Here is a 25,377-nt window from a genome sequence, read left to right on the forward strand (position 1 = left end):
AACTCTCTAATTTAACACTCCTTTATGAATCTACTTTTGTCTGCCCTCCTTCTTTCTATTTTCCCCTCCACTATTTCCTGCTCTGCTGATGTCACTGGTTGCCTGGGGCTCTGATTGGCTTCTGTCCCGCCTGGTCGCTCTCTGATTGGCCGCGCCCGATGCGTGCTCTGCGCTCTGATTGGCTAGGAGTATATCCGTAGGCAGCTGGAGGAGGAGCAGAGGCAGCTGGAAATCCTGCAGCAGCAGCTCCTGCAGGAGCAAGCCTTACTGCTGGTAACACGCCACACACGGCTGGTTCTGAGGCCCGACCCGCCAGGACCGGTTCTGCTACTTAGTTCTGGTGCTGGAACCTTCAGGAAGGAACATCCAGAGCTGGGGAGTCCAAACCTGGTGCCCTGGGGCCAAAACTGGTCAAATTCATTAAATAAAAAGGCTAAAATTATAATTCTTCTACCTGCTCACCAATAAACCAATATTTAATTAAATCTGTAAATCACTAAAGATCCTAAACATAAAGAGGAATCTGGACTGTTGCCTTATAAAAAAGAAAAACAGACTTTTTTGGGTCATCAGTTGTTTTCCATTTTGTTCAAAACATTTGTTTTTGTGGGCCGAATGAAACCATTTCAAGGGCCACAAATGGCCCCCAACCCACACTTTGGACACCACGGCTCTGCAGATCTGGACTCTTCACGACTTTTTCTAGCATAAATAAATCTGAAAGTGTCACATGTGATCCAGCAGGTAATAACCTGTAAAACAACAACAGAATGAATTACTGAAATATTTTACCAACAGGAAGTGGATCCAAACGGTTTTCCTAGAATCTCCAGAGTAGAACAGACAACACAAGCTTCTGGTTTAATTCTGACTGGATGTTTAACGGCTCTAGTTGGTAGAACTGGTGAAGTTCATCTAAATTGGTTGGTTTTACTGTAAAGAGAAATGATTTAATATTTAATAAGACTGAGGTCACGCTCTAAAGGTCTTTATTCCAGAAGCTAAATGTTCGCCTGCTTTGTCCCTTCAAATTGGGTTTCGACCACTTTTGGTTTTGAAAGAAATTCACAGTAATCCTCGTTCACGTTAAAGTAAAACAGCCCCACAGCATTTTGCTGCCACCACCGTGTTTGACAGTCTTAGGTCTGAAAGCTTCACATTGTTCTACATTCGGCCTAATTACAATTATTTTAATCTCAAAAATCCAGAATAAAGCTGCTTCCGTATGTGGAACTAAATCCTGATTGTTTTCAAAGCAATCTGAACCGTCACGTCGCATTTTATCCGATTTTACCTCATTTCAAGACGACGAGCGTCAGACTTCTGCAGCCAGGCGCGTAAATAATACCTGAAACTAGCAGTTAGCTTCTTTTATCTTGTTATGATTTAATATATAATAATATCTGAATAACTTCAAATAAATACATAATTCATTTCATGAACAGAGCACAACGTTCTTCTTTGGGTCGCCTTGGAGTCATAAACCGTTCAACAGAAGTCCGACTGCCGTTGCATTTAATTAAAAATGTTACTTAAATTTTAAAATGTCCATGATGTAAAAATAATTTTAAAAATGGCTGAATATTGAGAAAACAAACTCTGGGGTGTTTGGGGCATTTTCTGTGAATTAATTTCAGTAAAACTTGATGCTAAATTAAATAATAACAAACATCTTTTCAAGCTGATCAGTTCCTCCAAGATTTCAGGATTTTGTGATTCATGCATCTATTTTAGAAATATTAAATATTTAAGCTTTTGTATAATGATAAACATGACTGAGGCAGCAGTGGAGTGGAAGTAAGAAATACTGCCACCTGCAGGCGGGAGTTAGCATCACATAACCCCAATGTTTTTGTGAACGTTTTTGACAATTTTTATGGAAAATTTACAATAAATGCAGAAAAAAGTGGGAATCTGTTGATTGTTTTTGTGAATTTCTGGAAATAAACTGGAGGGACTGATTGATGTAACGTGGTACACAGAGTAAAAGTGTTTAGATTTGATTTATAAAATAATATTTAAGAGCACAACATTTAGCCTGAAGGTTTTATTTAAGATAATAAAAAGCAACACCTCCTGCCGCCTCTTTCCGTCTGCAGGAGTACAAGAGGAAGCAGATTGAGGAGCAGCGGCAGGCGGAGCGGCTGCAGCGCCAGCTGCAGCAGGAGCGCGCCTACCTGGTGTCGCTGCAGCAGCAGCAGGAGCCGCCGCGGCCGCCGCAGGACAAGAAGCAGCTGTACCACTACAAGGACCAGGCGCCGAGCAGCAACGACAAACCCGCCTGGGCCAAAGAGGTAACCTGCAGGGGCCGGGGGGCCGCCGGGGGCCCGGGGCCCTTCACTATGAGGCCGGGACAGGAAACAGGGGAAACTGTATTTCCATGCAGATGACTTGATCAGCTTAGAAAAGAATATTTTAAATATTGAATGTTTTAATGAGAAACAACCTTAAGAACGACTTCATGTTCACTTTCCTCCTGTGATTCAGTGTTTCTGTTTTCCAGCAGTTTGTAGAGTAAACAACGAGACGAGGAAGAGCTGGAAACATTTAGTTTGTTTTTAATCCACAGGATCAGACCCACAGCTCTAGAGGAAACTGGACTCCAGCTCTTGGTTGATTTTCTTCCCTTCAGGCGGCGACTGTGATGAACCAAACGCTTTTTTATTCCTTTATTTTCTCTTCACAGATGAAATTAAAGCGCTCCGCTCTGCATGGAGGGAAACTCCACCAATAAACACGTTTCTTTGCAGATAAACATTTGGAAAGTAGCATTTTGAATTAGTCAGCAGACGGAGGAATAAAAGGCATCAAAAAGAGCCTTTAAAAGCGAAACTCTTCAGCTTCATTTAGATTTGGTTCCGTTTGGTTTTACAGATTTTAACTGATTCCTGATTCACGGTAAAGATGGAAAGAAAGATTATTTCCATCTTTGTCACTTTCCTTCTTCTATTTTCTTTCCATCTTCTTCCTTCCTTTGCATGTTGAGCTGTTGAAGAGGTGATTATTTTTAAAACGATTGTTTAAAATATTGAACTTAATAAATGGGTTTTCCAGCAGGAAGATAAAATTACAAACTAAATTTAACCAAAATGTTTCAGGAACGTCGACCTCTTCAATATCGGAAAGTTTTTATTGTTTCCATGTTTTAATTAAAATAAGGCTGTTTATGAAAATGTCTGGAGGAATTTCAGGTAAAAACAGTTAAACTCTGGTTTCCGCCTCACCAGTGGACGTCCTGGGTTTTAATGTCAGCCCTGACCTTTGACCCCAGTGCCTTCCTGTAAACTGGCTGCCCTCCAGGTGATGCGCCGCGCTCAGAGCAACTCGCCTCGCATCCCGGCCAAGAAGTACCACTCCTTCATGGAGACGCGGGACGTCAACATGGACAACCTGCTGCTGTTGCCGGGTTACCGGCCGCCCAGGCCCCGCCCCCCGTCCTACCCGGTCCACGTCAGCCCGACCAGGGACCACCCGAACCAGCCCAGGATCCGGATCACCTGCCTGCCCGAGCCGAAGCCGGAGCCGGCCGTGCAGGGCCAGAGTCCTGCACAGCCGGACTCCAGGGGCCGGAGCCCCGCCCGCCGGGTCAGTCTGGAGCCGAACAGAACCGCCCACCGGACCTTGTCGGACCCTAACCCCATTAACAGCTTTGTTTCTCTAACCAGGTCTACTCACACCCTCTAACTCTGGCCGCCGTGGCTCACATGGTGATTTTTGTTCCTTAAAAACTTTCTGCCTTCAGCTGAACGTTCTGGATTCTCTGTCCGACTTTTCCTCAACAAAACCTCTGATCTTCGGTAATCTCTACGTTCAGGGTGGTTTTAAAGGAGACCTACTATGCAAAATGCACATTTTGAACGTTTTTATTTTTTAATTTGGGTTTCTGCTGCTACTAAAAACAACCCAAGCACAGTAGGTTCATATTTTCTGGTGTCTTTAAAATGAGCTGTTTCAAAAAGTCCCAGAATGGAACGTCTGCCGTTACCTAGCAACCCCAGTGGAACTCTGCCGTTACCTAGCAACCCCGGTGGAACTCTGCCGTTACCTAGCAACCCCGGTGGAACTCTGCCGTTACCTAGCAGCCCCAGTTGAGCTCTGTTTGGTCAGCTGGTTTTACTGCTGTCTGCACTGTACAACGGCTGCTGGAAAAGGAGAGTGTTTTGTTGTTGACTCACCATCCAGAAGCCACTTGCTGCATTCTTGATGGTTGCGCAGGAGGCTCCATTTCTGCTTTTCAAAGATGTATGTTTGCATAATTGCCCATCTGTTTGCAGCCATTTTAACATGTGAGTGTAAACGTTGAGTTGGGGGCGTGGCCAGCAGCAGAGACCCTTAAACAGCTCGTTCTGGCAGGAGATCAGAACTAAAATCTCATTATCTAAGAAGGATTTTGTGGGGAAAATGTGCAGAACATGTTTTGTATCGACCAGAGACCGATCCGAACCGGTTCAAGGAAGCATAATAGGTCACCTTTAAGGATGTTTTGGTGAAGAATATGGCGTTTGTTCAGTCTTTGGATGACAGCAGTGATTCATCTCCATTTATGGACATAAAATTAAATGTTTCTTAATTTATAAATTGGTCCAACGTCCTTCAAAGCGTCAGATTAAGACTGAAAACATTTTCTTTCCTCCTCAAACCTTCTAACCTTCTTTATTTCTGCTCACTGGATTCTTCATCTCCCACTAAAATGGGATTAAAGGTGTTTTAATGCATGATGTTTGTTTTGATGTCTAACAGGAACTAACTTCTACAGCTGATCTCACGTTTCCTCCTTCAGGGTTCTTCCTCCACTCCAGGTTTCTCTCTCTCTGTGATGTTTGTTTTGTTTAGGTGCCGTCTGTCCATAGAGCAGCTCAGGGAGAATAACCCTCTAAATGGAGGCGACAGCATGTGAAAACCCCATTTAGGGCAGATCTGCAGGCCTGCCCCCTAGTGGCCGCTGCTGGACAGATGTAGGGCATCTGCAGCTATTTACAGCTGGTCTCTGTGCAGGAAGGTCTACCCTCATCACAGCCTGACAGGGAGGGAAACTTTCCACAAAGACTGAGCTCAGTTTAGGAGGAAGTTTATTTATTTATGCTGGAAAACAATCTGGCCTCCAGACTGCTAGAAAGTGAAAGATATTCATATTTTAACCTTTTTACATGAATAAACTCATAAACTAGCTGAGAAAATCAGAGGTAAACCTAGTAAAAGATGAGCTAACGCCAGCTGAGAGCAGGCGGACATGTTGTCTTGACGCTAAGTGACGGCGGTCTGCTGTTCGTCAGGTGGAGGAGCATTATAAGATGAACAGACAGGATTCTCCTGCGTTGCAGCATAAAGTCTCCAACCGGATCTCCGACCCGGCCCTGCCCCCCCGATCCGAGTCCTTCAGCAGCGGAGGGATCCAGCAGGCCAGGACGCCGCCCATGCACCGCTCCGTAGAGCCACAGGTCAGAGGTCACAGTACACTGGGAGGGGGGGGATTTATTGGATGTTAGAACCTGTTATTTCTGGTGTTGTGTAGAACTCGGTTCCCCGTCTGGAGAACGTTTATCTCCATGGTAACAGGCAGCAGTTGTCTGGTCATGGGTTAGCTGCTGGTTCTCTTCCTGAAGCGTTTCCTCTCCTCCTTCACTCCTTCCTGCTTCCTGGTCACATGCTAACTCCTCCTGCTCTTCCTCCTCCACCTTACCTGTCTCCTGCCTGTGTGTGTGTGTGTGTTCAGATGGCTCACCTGGTGCAGGTGAAGAGTCACGGCCTGTCGGGCTCCCAGTCCCTGTACGACCCCCACGGCGTGTCCTCCGCCTCCGCCTCGCCCTCCCCCTCCCGGCCCCCCATGCCCCGGCAGAACTCCGACCCCACGTCCGACACCCCCCCTCCCCCGCCGCTGTCCCGCCTGGCGCCCCCCCTCGACAAGCTGGACCGCAGCTCCTGGCTGCGGCAGGATGACGACATGCCGCCCAAGGTCTCTGCATGCCGCCGGCTGCTGCAGGCTGCATGAGCCCAGCTTCGCGTTCTGAACCCGGTGTTCTGGATTCGCTCGTCACGTCTGTTTGCACGGCTTCCTGTCTCTGTCGTTTCTGTTTCTGTGAACCCACGACTGTTGATGCTCGTTTTAGTGATAACAAATGAAGAATCTTTACTGTTAAGCAGTTTTTTAACTGAATCTGGTCATTTCAGCATCAGACTGTAAAACTTTGATTGGTTGATTATTTATTTGTATGCAAAAAACAAAAACTTATCAAATCGTCTCTGTGAAACCTAAAAGCTCATTTTACTATTAAATGTTTCTGGTTATTTGGTTTGATGAAGACACAAGATGTGGCTTTTGGTGAAGGCAGTGTGATGCTGTGGGACGACATCGACCTCACTGTACGAACAAAAAATAAAATATCAGCGCAGAGATATCCATAACAACTAATAAAATACTAATACTGATAATAAAACAACTCTGGAAACACAAAATAATATAAATAACATTTATTGTTAAGAAACACAAGAAAATTAAAAAGTAAATAGATAACAGTCATAATATGACTAAAATAAACGAGAATGCTTATTTTATCTATAAATAGATAAAATAAGATAATAATAATATTAATACTAAATACTTGAAGTAATTTAAAAAATAATAATAAAAACCAGATTTTAAACATTTATAAAAAATAAAGGGTAAATAAAATATAATAAAAATCATTTTAAAAAAACAACACACTCTAAATAATAATAATATATATAAATAAACTTACTACCAATTGAAAAAAAGATAATAATAATAATAATAATATATAAAATAAAAACAACCAGATTTTCTCCTGCCGGATGTCGTTATGACCTCTGGAGGTCGGATTGACCTTAACGAACAGAATCACCTCTGACCTCAGAAACCCGGTGAGCTGACTTCGGATTGGCTGGTTGAAGTTAGCGTCCCACAGCAGTGTCTGACCAAGCTGTATGGTTCTCCAAACGTCGCTCATCTGGTCCAATAGACAAAACAGAAACAGCTGATTGGATCAGAGGTTCTGGCCGGTTTTCCACAAACTGCTGAACCCATAAAAGAATCTGAAAGTTTAACATCTAGAATTATTTTTACAACAAAGAAATAATCAACCAGAAACTACATGTGAGTCTGTTGATCGGGTCCGGTCCAGGTCCGGTCCAGGCCCGGTCCAGATCCGGTCCAGGTCCGGTCCAGGCCCGGTCCAGATCCGGTCCAGGCCCGGAGGATTAACGGAGTGCGTTTGTGTTTCCAGGTTCCTCAGCGGACCACCTCCATCTCCCCGGCTCTGGTCCGGAAGAACTCTCCAGGAAACGGACCGGGCCTCGGCCCGCGGGCCGGAGCGCACCTCATCCGGGCCAGGTACGGCCCGGAACCGTCCCGCCGCCATCCGAACCACTTCCTTTCAACGACTGACGCTGTTTCTGTTACCGTAGCAACCCTGACCTGAGGCGGACCGACATCTCCATGGAAACGCCTCTGAAGAGGACGAGCAGCGGCAGCTCCTCCAGCTCCAGCACCCCGAGCTCCCAGGGAGGCTCCAACGAGAGAGGTGGGGCTGGATTACACTTAATCTGGATTAACTATGAAACTGGAGTCTCTGTAGTCTGGATTACACTTAATCTGGATTAAATTAGAGCTGGATTAACTATGAAACTGGTTCAACTTTAAAACTTGATTAATTTTAAACGGGTTAAACTTTTAAACTGGATTACATTTAAAACTAAATCAATTTAAAGCTGGATTAACTATTAATTATTTCTTTGTTTCTGTCTTCAGGTAACTCTACTGCTAAAACCGACGGCTCCACGCTTTCCTCCCACGACGCCAAAGACGACAGCAGAGAGCTGACCCGGCCCAGCCGGCCCGCGGTGAGCGCTCCCAGCCGAAGCTAACGCTAACGTGTCTGTGTGTGTGTGTGTGTGTGTGTGTGTGGGTGTGTGTGTGTGTGTGTGGGGGGGTGTGTGTGTGTGTGTGAGTCCCATGAACTCAACTCTGTGCGACGGGCTGACCGCTCTGTCTCTCCTCTCATCCTGTCCCCCATCTGTCCTTCTGTCGTCCCTCAGAGTTATAAGAAAGCTTTAGACGAGGTCAGTGGCATTTCTCCTCTTTCCACCCTGTCTTTCGTCTTTTCGTGTTTTTGTCTTTTCGTGTTTTTGTCCTCACTGACGTCCACGCGTCCCTCAGGCATGCCATGCTCACCTTTTCCTGTTCCTGGGAATGTTTGACCGATTCTGTCCCGATGATTGAACTGTGTGGATCAAAAAGAAACATAACTGGGTGAAAATCTGTGTTAGCATAGCAACGTTGAGCTTCTCTGGGTTTCTAAAGTTGAGGTTCGGGGGCCATTTGTGGTCCCCAAGCTGGGTTTTTTTTTAGCCCTGGTTGCAGTTTATGAATATTGGATATTTGTTGGATTAATTATGTTTTTTGCTTCCTTTTTAATTTCAGCGTAAACAAACAAGAGCCTAAAAATCTGCATTTAATTATTGTTAAACATTTTTTAAAAACGCTCCAAAAGCCCTTGGTCGGTCTCACATTCAGGTAAAATAAATATTTCTATAAGTTTCAATTAGAAATATTACATTTATAGTTTATTGTGGAGCAAAATATCAATAATAAAATCTGTAATAAAATAATATATATACAATAACATAAATAATGTAATAAAGTACAATTAATAAACAATAAAATCATATTATTTTGGTGTTATGATGATTTTGGCTCCACTTCTGGAGTAAAAAAGACATTTATTTTTTTAAATTAGCAAAACTTTAGTACATTTAATTTCTACATTTACCATTTCTTAAATTCTGCTTCAAAGATGTTTTGTTGTACAATTATTTTCCTTTTTCGAACATAAATCTGCTTTATGAAAGGATGAAAATTAATCCTCAGTTTGAAAACATTTTTACTTTATGGAAAATATAATTTTTTTATTGTACCAAATTATGTGATTGTTGCCTCTCTGGTAATTTTCTGGTAATTGAGCTTTTTGTGGAACTTATTTTCATTTTCCATATTTTGTTTTTATCCCGGAACATTTTTTTATTTTAGTTTAGAGAAAAAAGGAGAAAAGTGAGAGATTTCTTCCAGCTTTTCACCCAGTTATTCCTCTTTTTTCTTTCCTTCCCTTTGAAGTTTTGCTGCTGAAATATTTTCCTGTTTTGTCAGACAGGAAGTCGACCTTTGGTCAGTTGCTGTTGGAGTCATGTGACTTCCTGTCGTATCCCTCAGTGGAAACGTCACGTTTTTCACCTCTGCTGCCATGGTTCATTTTCACGTCACTCTTTCTCTCTTTCTTCCTCCATTTTACCCTCCCTCTCTTTCTCATCAGGAGGAGTTGGTAAGATTACTCACCCCTCCCCCACCCTAAGCTCCTCCCACCAACCTCACCGAAGCCCCGCCCACTTTGTCCAATTCCTGCTGTGATATTTTAGAGTGGATTTTTCTCTGGTTGCTTCTGTTTTTATGCTGTGATGCGTCAGAACCGCCGCCATGTTGCTACAGGAAGGATTTAAATTAAAACCCACAATAATAACTTAATCATCTGTGAAAAAATCAAATAGCCTGAATTTCTCTACTTATCTTTAATTTAAAAAAACATCAGTTTATTTATTATTTATTTTATTTAGATAAAAATAAAGTCCAATTTATTTTACTTTTTATTTGCTTAATTTCAGAACATACGGTCTATTTTATTGAATTACTTTCACATTAATTTATGAATTTCTGTTTAGAAAATCTGGAATTTTAATTAAGAGTTTTTAATATTAGTTTAATATTTTAGATTTTTTTCTTACAGAAATAATATGTCAAAATTACAACATTTAAATTCATAATCAATTATTATTGATCATTATTATTCTTTCATCTTAATTAGAAAATATTATACAAAATAAGCTGTTAAACTCTCAAAGTTGCAATTTACTTCATTACAAAATCTAAATAAAAAATAAAAAGATTTAATATTTTATGTGAAATAATACAGATTTTCTTTTATTACAAGTATAATTTTTTTATTGCATAATTTCTTTTATCTTTCTTAACTTTTTATGATTTAAATTTTTGGAATGAAATAAACAAAACATTAAGATATAGTTAAATAGTTTCCTTACATTTTTTGTCTGTAACTGTTTCATAATGATTCATATTTTTACACAGAATAAATTAATTTAACATGTTTACTGTTTACTTTTTATTCAACCCATATTTTAGGACATTTTCAGTACATTCAGATAAATAATATTTTAATTTCTGCTGTTTTATAACATTTTCTGTTATAATTTAGGATAAATTTGCAGATTTATTTCTAAATCCTGCTGCAACATGGCAGCAGATGCATTACACTATAATCCAGTCGTTGCATCTCAGTTTATTTCTCTGTGGCTGCTGGATGTAAAATGTGGGTTTGAAGTTCTCTGAGCTGTAAGAGCAAGGCATGGTCTGTAGTTCGACTCCCGTCATGTTCTCTCCTCCTGCTTGCTGCCCCGTCATGACAGACAATCAGAACATTAAACGGACCTTTAACAACCTGCATGGCGTCTCCCAGACCTGTGATGCTCCTGTCCGTTTTGCCTGCTGGATTGTTCCAACACTAAATGTTACTTTCCAGAACTTACAATAGTCTTTTATGGATTCTAAAGGATCATTTTCAGGAATTTGTTTGGAACAAATAAGTTACTTTTCTGAACCTAAAATACAAGTTACTTTCCTAAACTTACCAGTAAATTTCTAATGTTCATTTTTGTTATCCTTAAAACCTTAGACTTAATTTCTCAGAACTTAAAGGTTAAATGTTACTTTCTTCAACTTACCAAGAATGCAAACTCATAATTCTAAGGTTGATTTGCAGATTGTTTTCCTGGAAATCAGCTGGAACTGACAGGTTACTTTCCAAAACATATAGTTACTTCCTAAAACCTGCACAATATTCTGCTGAACTATTTAATTTCAGTGTTACTTTCCAGAATTTACTAAAACAGCGAAGGTTAATTATCTGGAACTTTCCAGAATCTTTTATGGAATCTAAAAGCAAACATTTTCAGGAACTCATTAGGAACTAATAGGTTACTTTCCTGGAACCTTATGGGAAATTTTGAGTTTAAGTTATACTTTCTCAAACCTGCCAGGAATGCAAAAGTTTTAAGAATTTTAAGGTCAATTTGCAGGTTGATTTAGTGGAACATGCAGGTTACTTTCCAAAGCTTACATCTTACTTTCTAAAACCCACACAGGACATGTAAAGTATCTATTTTTCATACCTTAATAATGTTAATAATTTATAGGTCACTTTCCAGGAACTTACACAAAACAACCTGAAAACTCTAAAACATGAGTTATAAACTCCAGAAAAGTCGTGTGAAAGTTTGGGAAAGTAGCAAATATGGGTAAGTTCTGCAAAGTAACCTGTAAATTTTATAAATGTAGCAGAAAGTTCAGGCAGTAACTAAATTCCTTTCAGGCTTTTTTTAATTTTATTTTTTGCTGCAGTCAAAGATACATTGAGGCTCTTAAAGCCCCTGATGTGATTCTTTAAAAAACTGCAGTCCAATGAAATATTAAAGAAATTATCAATGTTTTTTATTGGAAAAACACTTTTTTACTAAGAACTCTTCTCTCCGCTTATTAATCAGGTTTGTTTGGATTTAAAATATAAAATTAGCTCTCAGGTTCTGGCTTTGTGGTCATTTTATGAAACAGACATGTAGGTCCATCTGCTGTCCTTTCAACTTGATAATAATATTTTACTGTAGTTCAGTTCCTGTTACTCCAGACTCAGTAACACTCGGTTATTCGTCCTGCAGGACCTGACGGCTCTGGCCAAAGAGCTGAGAGAGCTGCGGCAGGGAGAGGAGACCAGCCGTCCGCCGGTCAAGGTCACGGACTACTCTTCATCCAGCGAGGAGTCGCACAGCAGCGAGGATGAGGAGGGAGAGGGCGGGGCTAATGATGGATCGGTGGCCGTTAGCGACATACCGCGGATTATGTGAGTAACACCAGATCTCCTAAAGAGAGCGAACCAAATGAACGGAGCTAAAACTGGAGTTTAACCTTTTGACCTTCAGGCCTCCAGCGAGTCAGAGCACCAACGAGTCCTTCGGCGTGATGGGAGGTCATAACGACGCCCACGGTGACCCGTACGGAGACGGCACGCAGGACAGCACGCTCATGATGCGGGAGGTGAGTCGCAGCTTTCAGCGCTGACTCCAGGTTAAACTCCGACCCGGCCAAGATGTTCTGGTTCCCGTCTGGGTTCGGGTCGTTAGCACAGCCCATGAACGCCGTCAGTTTGACCTCATTATCAGCCTCTGGATTCAGGGTGGCTGTGCATCCACAAAAAGTCTTAAATTAATTTATCTAAAATTAAGGCCTTAAAATGTCCTGAATTCATTAATTAAACGTAAGTTGGCCTTAAATACATTAATCACAGGTCTTAAAGTTTGTCCTAGTCTTTTCTGTGTGGTTTTTTCTGTCAGGTAAACGTTTGAGTCGCATGCAGGAATCTGCATTGTGTGGCCGTGGAGCCAGCTAGCTGCTAATATACGCTAGCTAACTAACTAGCTTTTTTATGTGAATCTATTGCCAGTTAAATAATATTTAACGTCTTTTGACACTGATCGGTTCCCCCAGGATTTTGCTTTTGTTTTTGGAATTTTTAGCAAATAAATTCACTGATTTTGTGAAGCTGATTTAGAAATATTTACTAGAAATATTGCAATACTTGATGTATGTCAGGAAATGACTTGCGTCTCCACATCGCTCAGACTATATAACCTGGCATCAAATCAGGCTGAGTCAGCAGTGCAGTAGAAGAAATACTGCCACCTGCTGGTGGGAGTTAGCATCACTTAGACCCAATGTTTTTGGTCATTTCTGCAGCAAATAGGGAAAAAGATTAAAAAGAAATGTAGTTCATATCTTCAACTAAAGGAAGAATGTAGTTACTTTCTAAAGGAGAACCATTTCTTCATCAATAGTTTTTTATTTGTTTCTGTTATGACACAGGTAATAAATTTCACTCATTTTGGTCTTGAAAATCTTACATTTTGTTTAGTGAACCTGCAGAAACACTGTGGATCTGATCTGATTCAAGAAATGAAACATTAGTTTAAACATTCAGTTAAATCCTGAATGTTGATATTTGAAGCTTTTTCCAAAGATTTTAATTGGTTTTACTTCAGACGTTACCAGTTTTATTCTGACCCAAACTCTGGACCTGCAGCTCGTCTTTAACATGATGGAGGTTTTTTCTCCTGAAATAAACTCCACCGCCGGCAGCCTGACCTCCATCACCGCCTCGCCGCTCAGGGGCCACGCCCCCTTCTCTTCTCTTCTTCCAGAGGTTTAGGGGACGGAGGCGGAGCTCTGCCCCTGGCAACAGTTACCATGGCAGCGCTAATCCGTTCCTTGGCAACACCAACCTCCCAGATCTGGTGCAACAAAGCACCTCCACCCTGGGCCGCGCCTCCTTGGTCCAAGTAGGTGGAGCAGAACCCGGCGCTTATGACAAACCTCCGTCACCCTGTCCAACCCTTTGACCTTTGACCCACATCATCACCTGACCACTGACCCCTCCAACAAACACGGCAGCGTCTGAACCGGGTGGAACGTTACCTTCAGCACCATCAGTTCATTTCTGGTCATAAGGAGGATTTTCATCGTTCTGGTTAAACAAAAACAAACAGATGGAGACAGAAGACAACAAGCAGAAGCAAAAACTAGAATAAAACCTCGTTGGTGTTTAAATCAAACATATTTTAATGTTGGATTAAAGATCTGCAAGGTGTAAACAATGCAGAAATACAAAATCCTACCAAATGTTTAGTCTAGTTTTAGTTCAATTATCTCGGTACACAGGAGCTTGTTTTGCTTCCACTGGCAGATTATTTCACTTGTGACATTTTCTCCATGTTTTAAGTGAAACTATCAGTTGAACCAGTTCATGAAGGTCAACCCAACCAAACAAACCGCATCATCAGACCTGCTGGTTTTACCCCAATAACTGGAGGAGGGTGTGCAGCTTTTACCTTGTAGCAGCTACTACTGTAATTCTCAACTGTTCCTCTCTGTACCACTAGAGGGAGCTGCTGTGCCACTGGGGAGTTAGTCCTGTTTCTTCTAGGATTATATTTCATTCCACCTTTAAATTGACTTTAACATGTTTAATCTATGGCAACATTTAAGTAGACATTTGCATGATTTAAACTTATTTTAGGGGAAAAATCTTTAGCAAAAGTTTATTTTGATCACAAATGATTTAATTATACTCCATCTTCTCTCCTTCTTTTCCTCCATCTTTCAGTTTTCCAGCCTCTGAACCAGGAAGTTTCCACCATTTTTCTGACAAAATAAAGGAAACAACTTAGCATAGCTTTTAATTAACCCCATGTTTCCTTTATTTTGAGTCCTGACTGCTGATCAGATCTGAGTGTCTGCTGTGTTGCTCTGCAGTACGGGATGGGAGGCAGCGGCGGCTCCAAGGCGTCCTTCACCCCGTTCGTTGACCCCCGGGTGTACGGGACCTCGCCGACCGAAGACGATGAGAAAAACTCTGCTGCAGGTACGATTCAGCTCACCGGCTTCGTCCTCGACTCCTTCATGGAGAGGAACTAAACATTTCTTACTTTTCCAACCTGATGATATCTTCAGCCGTCTGTAGTTATTTTTAAAAAGACGACAATAAATACAGCACAGAGAAACCAAGAACTCACAACATAAAACTGTGTTAATGTCCTACTTAACATAATGGGCACCACTAACCGCGCTAAAGTACTAATCATAAACATTAGTTCCACTAACGCTAAAGCGCTACTCCAGCATGGTACTTAGCAGAAGCTAATGCAATAATTAAACTTTTCTTAACAGTCAATAAAGAAAACTTGACTACAGATGTTGAACGTCATTCAACTGCAAGTTTACAAAAAATCAATCATTTGAATTTCTCTCTTAGACCACAACCCAACGTCCGCCATTATTATTATTATTATTATTATTATTATTATTATTATTATTATTATTATTATTATTATTATAGCCACAGTTCTGATTACAGAAAATTAGCACTTTACAATTTAGCCATAAAAACATACATAAGTGAAGCCAAGTGGGCTAAAACAAACAGGCATCATTGTTTTTATATAAATAGATATATATATTTTAAAATTGCTAAAACTTTGAATGTGTGTGTACAGCAGATTTGTTTTCATCAGGTTAATTTTTGTGTTTTCTGCAGCGCTGTTTGCTGATGAGCTGCTGAAACAGGAGCAGGAGCAGGCGAGGCTCAACGAGGCCAGGAAGATCTCGGTGGTCAACGTGAACCCGACGAACATCCGGCCGCACAGCGACACGCCTGAGATCAGGAAATACAAGAAGCGCTTCAACTCTGAGATCCTCTGCGCTGCTCTGTGGGGTGAGACGCCGGCGGACGCCGCGCAGGGACCGACATGTTTCTGCAGGAAATAAAAAGTTTTTTCTGCAGGAGTGAATCTGCTGGTGGGGACAGAAAACGGCCTAATGCTGCTGGACCGAAGCGGCCAGGGAAAAGTTTACAACCTGATTAACCGAAGGCGCTTCCAGCAGATGGACGTCCTGGAGGGACTCAACGTCCTGGTCACCATCTCAGGTTAATCTGACCTTTAATGTTTGATGCCTAACTTCCTTAAAGGTTTCAGCCAACAAAAGCATTTAATTGGAACGCTAAGATTAAATGTGTTTATTTTATTCTTTAAAGGTGACATGTTATGCTTCTTTGAACGGGTCATAATAGGTCTATGGCCTATACAAAGCATTTTCATTAAAAAATGATTCTTAGCTGAGATTTCAACCTGGTCAGTTCTGCCTACTTCAAGCTGTTTTAGGGCGTCTTGTCACTTTAAATCCACATAAACTGCTGCTGGCCACGCCCCCAACTCAACATTTATAGTTGCACATGAAAATGGCTGCAAACGGATGCACAATTATACAAAAAAATATCTTTGAAAAGCATTAGTAGAGCCTCCTCCACAGCCAACAAGAAAGCAGCAAATGGATTCTGAATGGCAAGTCAAAAACAAACACTTATCTTTTCCAGCAGCCATTGTACAGCGTTAAAACCAGCTGACCCAACGTGCTGGAGGTCCGCTTGCGTTGCTAGGGAACGGGGTGGTTCAGCTGGGGTTGCTAGATGAGAGGACGTGCCTGCTGATTTGTGACGTTACATTAGAAAAGTTTTCGAAACGGCTCGTTTTCCAGACACCAAAAAATATTAGCTTATTGCTAAAAAACAACTGGGTGTTTTATTTTAAGCACCTGGGCTGTTTTTAGAAGCATCTGAGACCCAAATGGAAGTATAATAATTTGAAAAATATGAATTTTTCACAGTAAAAAGGACTGTAGCAGTCAGATGGTTTTTAATCGACTGCTTTAGAGACTAACTGGTGAATTCATCAGGTCTTAACTTGCCCTCATCAGTCCTTCCTGGGAAAAACCCTGCCTGTTGCTACATTGGAGGCTTTGCCTGGACTGCTCTTGGTATACAGTATAAATAAAACTTCAAAACACGTCTAAATTTCTAAATCTTTGGTGGATCTGCAGGTAAGTTGAAAATAAACCTGTAATTTCTGATTGTGCAGGGAAGAAGAACAAGCTGCGAGTTTACTACCTGTCCTGGCTGAGGAACAGGATATTACACAACGATCCGGAGGTGGAGAAGAAGCAGGGCTGGATCACAGTGGGGGAGCTGGAGGGCTGCGTCCACTATGAAGTCGGTACGTTGTCAGCTTAGAAACCCAGTAAAAACACAATCCCAATTAGGTTTTCATTATATTAAAAATTACTTAAATTAAACTTTCAAAAGAACCAATTTATTATTTTCTTCTTGTCTAATGTGTTTTTTAAAATATTTTCCTGCAGTGAAATACGAGAGGATTAAATTCCTGGTGATCGCTCTGAAAAACTCTGTGGAAATCTACGCCTGGGCACCAAAACCTTACCATAAATTTATGGCCTTTAAGGTAATAACAGAACGCTTGATTTGTATTTGTGATGTAAAGACACAGAAATATTTGGTAAGATTCAGAAGTTTAGTGCTCAAAATGTTTGTCAGTAGGTCAGTAATACTGACTAAAATGCTTTACAGGAGAATGTAATGAATATTCAGACCAATAGGCAGTTTTCTAATCACTCACTTTCCTCTCTTCCTGTCAGTCTTTCACCGATCTGCAACATCGCCCCCTGCTGGTGGATTTAACTGTGGAGGAGGGCCAAAGGTTAAAGGTCATCTATGGCTCCACTGTAGGTTTCCATGTGATTGATGTGGATTCTGGAAACCCTTATGACATCTACATCCCCTCACATGTAAGTGACAGAGATTGTGTGTGTGGGTGGGTGTGTGTGTGTGCGTGGGTGTGGGGGGGGGTGTGTGTGTGTGTGTGTGTGTCTACTCTGGTATTTGTTTGATGTGGGGACAGATGTATTTACCTAAATTATAAGGACCTGTCCCCCAATCTAAACAGCTCCTTGCACAACTTTTTAATATTTTGAGATTTTATGTAAAAGATCAACACAAGTAGTGGGAGGGAAATGATAAATTTGTTTTACTACCCTGTAATAAAATAAACCTCAAGAAGTTAGCTTCAGAAGTCATCTAGTTAGTAAACAAAGTCTGTTGAGAGATTAAATATCAATATACTGCTGCTGTGTGAAGGGTTGGTCTTTGAAAATAGATGTTTACAGAAGCTCTCCATCCAATCTGACAGACCTGAGCTCAAAGTTTCACGTTTTAGATGTTCAGCAGCTCTAGGAAAAATCCTGAAAAACATGCTGTGAAAGGACTTTCTACAAAGTCCTGACCAGAAAGACAGAATCTAAATAAGTGATTCATATTCTTATTTATATAAAATTTTCATACATGACTTATTTCCCTTTCACTTCACAATCCTCCTCTAGTTTGTGTTGGTTTGTTGCATAAACACACATTGAAGTTTGTAGCTGTGATGTGACAAATTGTGAAAAGGTTTAGTAAAGTATTGTTTTGGTTGTAATGAATAGAATAAAACATGAACTGCAACTACAGCAGTAAAAAGAATTTAGCCCCAAAACAATTATATTTTAGGGCTTATGTCTGGCCTCTAGAGGTAAATAAAAGTCAAAAGTTTAGTGTGTGTGGAGTAAAATTTAAAGCTTGTGCTCATTTATTAAAAGAGAAACACAGTAATTAGTATGAAATAGATCCATAATCAGACAAACCCTGGATGAATCAACTGAATGGTGATGAAGTCATGAAGTAATGTGTTTTATTGTGATTAAGTCCTGATCCAAACCTCTTTGTTTCATATTTGAGGTTTTTAAGCTGGTCTTCATCAGTATTTCTCCAGTTTTCTTTACATTTTGATTGTGTTGATTTTCTATGACCATTTTCAGGCTGGTAATCCCCAAACTCTTTTTCATGAGTCATAAGATAAAAAGGCTCATAAGCTGAAGAAATGAACCAAAAGCCAATTTTAAGTTAGATTTGTACACTCTAAACCCCCAAAGATAACACTGTTTGTTATTTTAGCTCCGACATGATAATTATTATTAAGTTACTCTGTGAAAATTTGGCCTACAACTTAAGAATGATGCATATTTTATGGATTAAGGACAAAAATGAACAAAAACAGGAAACATCTGAAGGCAGAGCCATTGATCAGCTGCTTGACTCAAGACTTTTGCACAGTCCTGCGACTTCATTAAGTCAAAAACGGCGTCAGCAGGAACATAATGAGACAGTAAAGCCAGTTGAGTCAGTGTCCTCCTCTAACCCTGGCGGTGTTTCAGTCAGAGATGGATGAGGAGAAGAGGGAGACGGTGACCATAGCAACCGCCTCTCATCGCCTTTTGGCGCTGTTGAGTCATGCTGTGTCCGTTTCCATGGCGAGCCGCCTCTCTCTCCACCTCCCCCCGTCATCCCGTCTCTGCTGCCCCACAGATCCAGGGTCAGGTGACCCCGCACGCCATCGTGGTCCTGCCCAAGACGGACGGCATGGAGATGCTGCTGTGCTACGAGGACGAGGGCGTCTACGTCAACACCTACGGCCGAATCACCAAAGACGTGGTGCTGCAGTGGGGCGAGATGCCCACATCCGTCGGTATGTCACAGAGAAACACAGAGAGAAACAAACATGTTTCCTGATTTGTAATGAGCTGCAATCCTTCATGTGTCTCTAACACAGAATCTGTTAGAGACACAGATTCTGTCTAAAATACTGCCAGAGCTCTTATTTCACCTTTCCTCCTTAAAGCTGCAGTACGTAACTTTTTTACATATTTGTTGAATCTGTCATGTCATGACAGCAGGGAATGAGACAGATAATCTGTGAAAAGATCAAACTCTGCTCCCAGTGCTCCCAGTGCTAACTGGAAACTTGATGATTTATATCTGAGGTTAGAAAAGTTTTAATGATTTAAACATCCCATAATGCCTCAGGCTGGTTGTCCTGCTGACCCTCCAGCAGCTTTTCCTCCAGGATCATTCTAGGTTAACTCCATACATCTGAAGAAAGCCATCCCACAGCATGACGCTGCCTCCACCATGCTTCACAGTATGGATGGGGTGTTCAGGTTGATGTGCAGGTTAGTTTCCTCCACAAAAAGTGTTGGAAACAGGAGAAACAAAGATGTGTGTTAACCAGATGTTTTTAAGAATATTTCAGTTTGCAACAAAGAAATTAAAAATAGTAGATTTTGTTTTAAACACAAGGTGAAACTTTCTAGATTTTCTTAAAAACGTCTGCTTTAGACGGCTTCAGGGAACAAGAGACGTTTTCTAACAGAGGAAGTCGCATTTCTAGCCGAACCTGCTCTTCTTCTGCAGAGTCGCGTCCTGACAGGGCGGTGTTGTTTTGATATGGACTCCACCCAAAACAACCAAGTCGCTCCACATTCCTCAGGATTATAAACATCTTCTAGATGTCGCGTCAGGCTTCTGGTTCTGACTGGACGGATTATTGTTCTGCCAGAGCTGGAAGGATTCAGTTAATGTTGTATTGATCAGTTACAGATATGAAATCATGATCCATTCAGATCAAACCTCTGATCTGATCAGTCCGGTAGAGAGAAGCTCTGGCAGTGATTGTTTTGGGTTTCTCTCTCCATGTTGGTGTATTTACATGTATATTTATGTATATCCTGCTGTCCTGCAGCCTACATCCACTCCAACCAGATCATGGGCTGGGGGGAGAAGGCCATCGAGATCCGCTCCGTGGAGACGGGACACCTCGACGGCGTTTTCATGCACAAACGAGCTCAGCGCCTCAAGTTCTTGACAGAGAGAAACGACAAAGTGAGCCTGAAACCAGCTCAGATCTGACTCTCATTTAGTCTCATTTAGCATTATTTATATTCTAGCAAAACTTTTTTAAAAATCTGTAAATCAATAAATCAGTTAATTTGACTCTAAATAGGTTGATTCTTACCAATCTTCTACCTTTTGCCGTTCTTATGTAATACTTTATTAGAACTTAAATTTAACTATGAATAACTTAGCAGGAAATAATAATAATGGGTCACCTTTAAAAGGTACATTTACTGAACTTAAGTAGATCTTTTCTAGCCATACTGACCAATCAAACGCTCATAAACTCTTCCAGGTTTATAAATCGACACTCATGAAGGTTTCATGATGTTTGGTTTCTTTCTGCTGTCAGGTTTTAAAGTTTTCCTCGCTCTCTGCAGGTTTTCTTCGCCTCGGTCCGCTCTGGAGGCAGCAGCCAGGTTTTCTTCATGACCCTGAACAGAAGCTCCATGATGAACTGGTAACCTGCCCCGCCCCCGCTGGGAGCCACGCCCCTTCGCCGGAGGGACGATGGAGGACGGTGTTTGTGCGTGTTTATATGTGTGTGTGTACTCATGGACGACGACAACAACAAGCTGCTGACTGGACTGCACATCTGGAGGAGGTGCTAAACCACAGCAGAGCGTCCCTACTTAGACATCCTCATGCTGTAGGGGGCGCTGCAGGTCCTGTGGTTGGTGTGACAACCTGCAGAGCGAAGGTGACCCCACAAGGTCGGCGCTTTGGCCTGCTGGGCCAGACTGAGGGTGGATCTGGAGCCTTTAAGGACCTGACCAGTAGCCTTTGAGTGGGGAAGCTCTTTGTGTAGCACATCAGTGACTTTCATCCAGGGTGTTCACACTGCGAGTACACAGGCCTGCCTGCTGCAGCAAAACCCCACGGCTGTAGTTTAGTGAGTAAACAAAGTAGCATTAGACAAAAAAACACCTGAGGATGAGATCATAAATGCACACAATTTTACGATTGTTTTCATCTCACAAAGCCAGGATGATTCATTATTTCTGTTTTATTAGATTCTGTCTGAATTGCTGACATGTGAGAACAGAAACACGGAGCCTGCTGGGAGAGAAAATCCTTTTTGTTTCACTTTTAGGATTAGAAATGCACAACTTTAAGAAGCAACAAACAAAACGCACCAGAATATGAAATGATTCGGATTCTGGGCGCCTCCTCATCAAATCTGACCATCTTAAAGGGACAGTGACAGAAAATCTTTGAGCATAACACAAAAAGAACGTCGCAACATTTCATTGTTTCAGCCATCACCGATTATAAAAAACCTGCAGCAAACTTTCAATCTGAACTCTGCAAAAACACAAAATCTAGTTTCTAGTGCAAATATCTTAGTAAACTTGTAATAATACAAAACCAACTTATAAGTCAATTTTCAGCAGGAAATATCAGCTTTTTAATTGATTTAATTCCTTAATATTCTTTAAAAAGTTCTAGTTCCACTGACAGATTATTTACCATGACTTTTCCCCATGTTATAAATGAAATAATTTACCAATGAAACTAGAACTTTTTCATCAATATTAATGAATTACTGGCTCCTATTTCATTCTGAAAAGTCACTTGGAAGTTAGTTTGATCTTATTTCAAGTTTATTAAGATATTTACACTACAAACTAGACAAAATTACTTTGTAAGGTTTGAATGTGAAGAAAAATGTGAACATAAAGACAGAGACTGATGAAATGATCAACGTTTCCCTTTCAATGCACATCTTCCAACACATCAGCTTAATGCTGCCGCGCTAAATTTAACGAGCTAAACTCAAAACACTCTGTAGATTGTCAGGCATCAAGTGGAACATCTCAGACTTTAATACAGAGTACGTCGACTTATCAGCTTGAAAATAAAAAAACAATTACGTTAATTACTAGAACTCAGATCAGACTAACTAAGATGGATAAATAATTATAAAATATAAAACATAAAGAGTGTGACATGTCTTGCTAGCTGCAGCATCAAAGCTGCAAATAAAGTATTTGCTCTGTATTAGATCACAAACATTTCATGACAGTTTCTGATTATTTTCCATGAGACGTGATATATTATCACCTTTTATTGCTTGTTTTCCCTCTTGAGGCAAATTAAGTTTATTTCCAAAATAAAATTTTAGCTTCCAAAGAAGTTAAGACTTGAATAAAATGAACAACTGATTCCCAACAGCTTTGTAGTTTGCTAGCACAGTATGAAGCACTGCCTTGTTGCATTATTGAGCCATATTTTTCTTATTAACTTCATTTTTGAATATGTTTTGTCTACATATATAAAAACACGTAAAGAACACAACAAAATTAGCTGCCAAATAGTTAAAAATAATCCTCCCAAACAAGCTTTCTGTTTCTTTTGGTGGTTTTTTTGACTGTTTTAGCAAAAATATAGCAGATTACTTTTCATGGTTTTTATTTCTTCATGATGCAACACAGAAACAACTCAGAAAGCATCAGGAGGTGAAACGCCCAGCTGTGGTCCGTCGCTCCTTTCAGATGCTCTTAGCTCACAGTGTGAACACTCGCTTTGAGTGATGCTGCTGGAACGTCTGCCTCCTCCCAGGAAATACCAATAATCCTTCAAACAAGCAACGACTGTCAGAGGGAGGAATGAGAGATGTCACCCATCGCTGCAGCAGCTGCTGCAGCTGTTTGGTTCCTGACAGGAGAAGGAAGCTTGTAGATATTGTACTTTTGCTGCAGCAGCAACACAATAACAGAAATCTTCACGTCTTTTCTCACTGGAAGAACTCGTCTGTAGAATAGTTGCAAACTTCTGGAAGGTGTTATTTCTCCCGCCTTGTGTTAAAACCACTTTTTATTTTCTGTTTTAGCTCTTCTGCTTGTTCTCCACTTTTGTAAATACTCACACGGCTGTTTAAAAGCAGACAAAAACAAAAAGGGTTTTATGAGATTTGTTTTTATTTCATCCCTCTTTAATCATCATAACCTGGGACATTTTTCTGAACACTTCCAGGAACTAAATGAGTTTCATTTCGTTCATTCATGGCTGTTTATTTAGTTAGCATGAAGACATACATGTTGAACCGTCTTCACTTGTTATGAATTTCAGGGTTGAGACAAAACACTTGTTGGTTTTACAATAGAAAATGGACAAAACCCTGGAAAATGTTAGCATTTTGTGTTTTTTTGGTTGAATAACAGTAAAGATTGTACACTGGAGAATTATACATCTTGGTGACATTTATTATTAATTTAGGTATGTAAAAACCAAGCAGGTTCGTAGATTTTGACTGTAAACGCTGGGATTATGAGAGAAAACTGTTTCATCTTTTACTTTATTTCCTTTTAGTTGTTAAACATCTTAAAGGATGTGCTGAACGGACGCAGATTGAGGCCAGCTGAGGCCTTTAAAACGTGCAGGAGGTTAGAGTTGATCATCAACCTGTGAATAAAGAGCAGGAGGAAAACAATCAATAGATTAAAAGATATTTATACTGTAATAATTTACATGATGATAATATCTTACTGATCATTTTAGAGGACATAAATAATGTTCACTTATCGAAGCTTAGTTGTCTTTCTACAGAATAGAGAACATAGCGAATACTGTAAGAATTTCTAAAAAAAACAAAATACAATGTTTTTATCGTGGTATTATTTGTATTTCAATTTTTTGTATCAAGACTGTGAACGTGTGCGACTGTGTGTCTGAGCGTGTGCACAGGTGTGTGACATGCATGTGAGCGTATGTTTTCACCTCGCCTGAGTCACTGGGATCAGTCAGAAGACGACCGCCATCCAGCAACGCACATCTGTGATGTTTGGAAATCTACAATAAATGTCCTCTCCTTGTACAGCAGAAACCCAGAGCTGCTTCTCTTTCTTCACACAAACCTTCACTTTATGGATGTCAGAGTAACAACCTGCTGGACGATAGGGCTGAAAAAGGGTTTAGTATTGATAATTATTGATTTGTTTTAAATATCTGAAAGACTTCCAAACTGTTGGAGTAACATTTCCTCTTTTATCCACAGTTTTTACGTCTCACTGCTTTTTATTTTTAAGCAGTTATGAGGAACGGTGGCAAAACCTGAAACTGCTGCTGTTACTCAACAGGTTGTTGCTAGGCAACCGAAGAGCGAGTGAGTTAGTTGATTCCACCTACCTAGCTTAGCTAGCCGTGAGAAGTTCAGTGGTTCAAGTTTTCCTTTTATCGACTAATCGAGTTTTTGGTTTTTAAAGATTTAATTTTTGGAAATTTATGGATATTTCCACTCATGCGCTCCTTTGGTTTCCGTAGTTCAGATTGATGTCAGCGGCCATCTTGTTTGACCAGCACGTTTTTCAGCTTCTATTAGTTTGGACTTTGAATTCAGGTAAAACTCTTATAACAAAATATAAAGGTCAGGCTAAGACTTTTTTTTTCCAGAATATAGCGTTAATATTACCAGAAAAAGTCGCCATATTAGGAGAATGAAGCGGTAATTTTATGAGTACTCCAACATGAAAAATAAAAAATAATTATCCACGTTTTTTCCTCATAATTTCAAGTCATTTACCTGGTAAAATCACATCTTTGTTCTGCTAATATTATTGTTTTATTCTAAGAATTAAACCAAAATTCTTGCAGTCAAACTTTAACACTGTGTTGTTCAACATACAGAAGGGATGATTGAAATAAAAAACATTTTTTAAACATATTTTCTGTCATTTGCAATACGTTGAACCATAAAATATTACACCAAACTGACCCATGGAAACAAGGTTTTAGTCCCATCAGACCAAAGCACACAGTTCCAGTTAAAGTCAAAGTTCAGCACTCCATTTATTTATTTTTGTGATGGTAGGACTGAGAATGTTTCCCCTGACATCAGTCTCAACCAGTCAGTAAATAAATCATTTAAAGTTGCTATCAGTGACACTAACATGCCTCTGGTTCAGGTGAAGAGCTGTTTTCTTTAGATATTTCCTAACTTACAAAGATTGTCAGCCACACTTGAATCTCTCGTTTTTTTCCATTTTGAAGATGAACAAAGAGAAATGGGCCATTTGCGACGTCAAAATCGCAATGCTGAAGAACACATTGTTTCCAGTACATCATAAACATCATTTTA

At 40.5% G+C, this 25,377-nt stretch overlaps 2 protein-coding genes across 30 annotated transcripts in view; both read left to right on the plus strand.

Moving 5' to 3' along the window:
* tnikb (TRAF2 and NCK interacting kinase b) overlaps window positions 1–21,700 on the plus strand; it is a 50,655-nt gene extending 28,955 nt beyond the window's left edge. For 2 of the 17 annotated variants that reach the window (XM_032551909.1, XM_032551917.1), the window contains exons 14-34: window positions 187–273; window positions 2,100–2,294; window positions 3,301–3,585; window positions 5,274–5,438; window positions 5,714–5,953; window positions 7,242–7,348; window positions 7,423–7,538; window positions 7,766–7,857; window positions 8,053–8,076; window positions 9,324–9,332; window positions 11,794–11,975; window positions 12,055–12,169; window positions 14,441–14,549; window positions 15,222–15,398; window positions 15,468–15,611; window positions 16,600–16,734; window positions 16,880–16,980; window positions 17,174–17,323; window positions 18,936–19,095; window positions 20,149–20,288; window positions 20,681–21,700. In XM_032551909.1, the coding sequence (XP_032407800.1) occupies window positions 187–273; window positions 2,100–2,294; window positions 3,301–3,585; window positions 5,274–5,438; window positions 5,714–5,953; window positions 7,242–7,348; window positions 7,423–7,538; window positions 7,766–7,857; window positions 8,053–8,076; window positions 9,324–9,332; window positions 11,794–11,975; window positions 12,055–12,169; window positions 14,441–14,549; window positions 15,222–15,398; window positions 15,468–15,611; window positions 16,600–16,734; window positions 16,880–16,980; window positions 17,174–17,323; window positions 18,936–19,095; window positions 20,149–20,288; window positions 20,681–20,764 (2,817 nt within the window). In that variant the 3' untranslated portion in view covers window positions 20,765–21,700. The remainder of the gene's footprint in view (window positions 1–186; window positions 274–2,099; window positions 2,295–3,300; window positions 3,586–5,273; window positions 5,439–5,713; window positions 5,954–7,241; window positions 7,349–7,422; window positions 7,539–7,765; window positions 7,858–8,052; window positions 8,077–9,323; window positions 9,333–11,793; window positions 11,976–12,054; window positions 12,170–14,440; window positions 14,550–15,221; window positions 15,399–15,467; window positions 15,612–16,599; window positions 16,735–16,879; window positions 16,981–17,173; window positions 17,324–18,935; window positions 19,096–20,148; window positions 20,289–20,680) is intronic. The other 15 variants (XM_032551912.1, XM_032551915.1, XM_032551914.1 and 12 more) reach the window with 15 other exon arrangements.
* LOC116712080 (NACHT, LRR and PYD domains-containing protein 3-like) overlaps window positions 1–25,377 on the plus strand; it is a 612,764-nt gene that overhangs the window by 286,754 nt on the left and 300,633 nt on the right. The gene's annotated exons all lie outside the window — the stretch shown is intronic.

The sequence above is a fragment of the Xiphophorus hellerii genome, chromosome 21 (genome assembly GCF_003331165.1).
Source record: "Xiphophorus hellerii strain 12219 chromosome 21, Xiphophorus_hellerii-4.1, whole genome shotgun sequence".
NCBI lineage: Eukaryota > Metazoa > Chordata > Actinopteri > Cyprinodontiformes > Poeciliidae > Xiphophorus > Xiphophorus hellerii.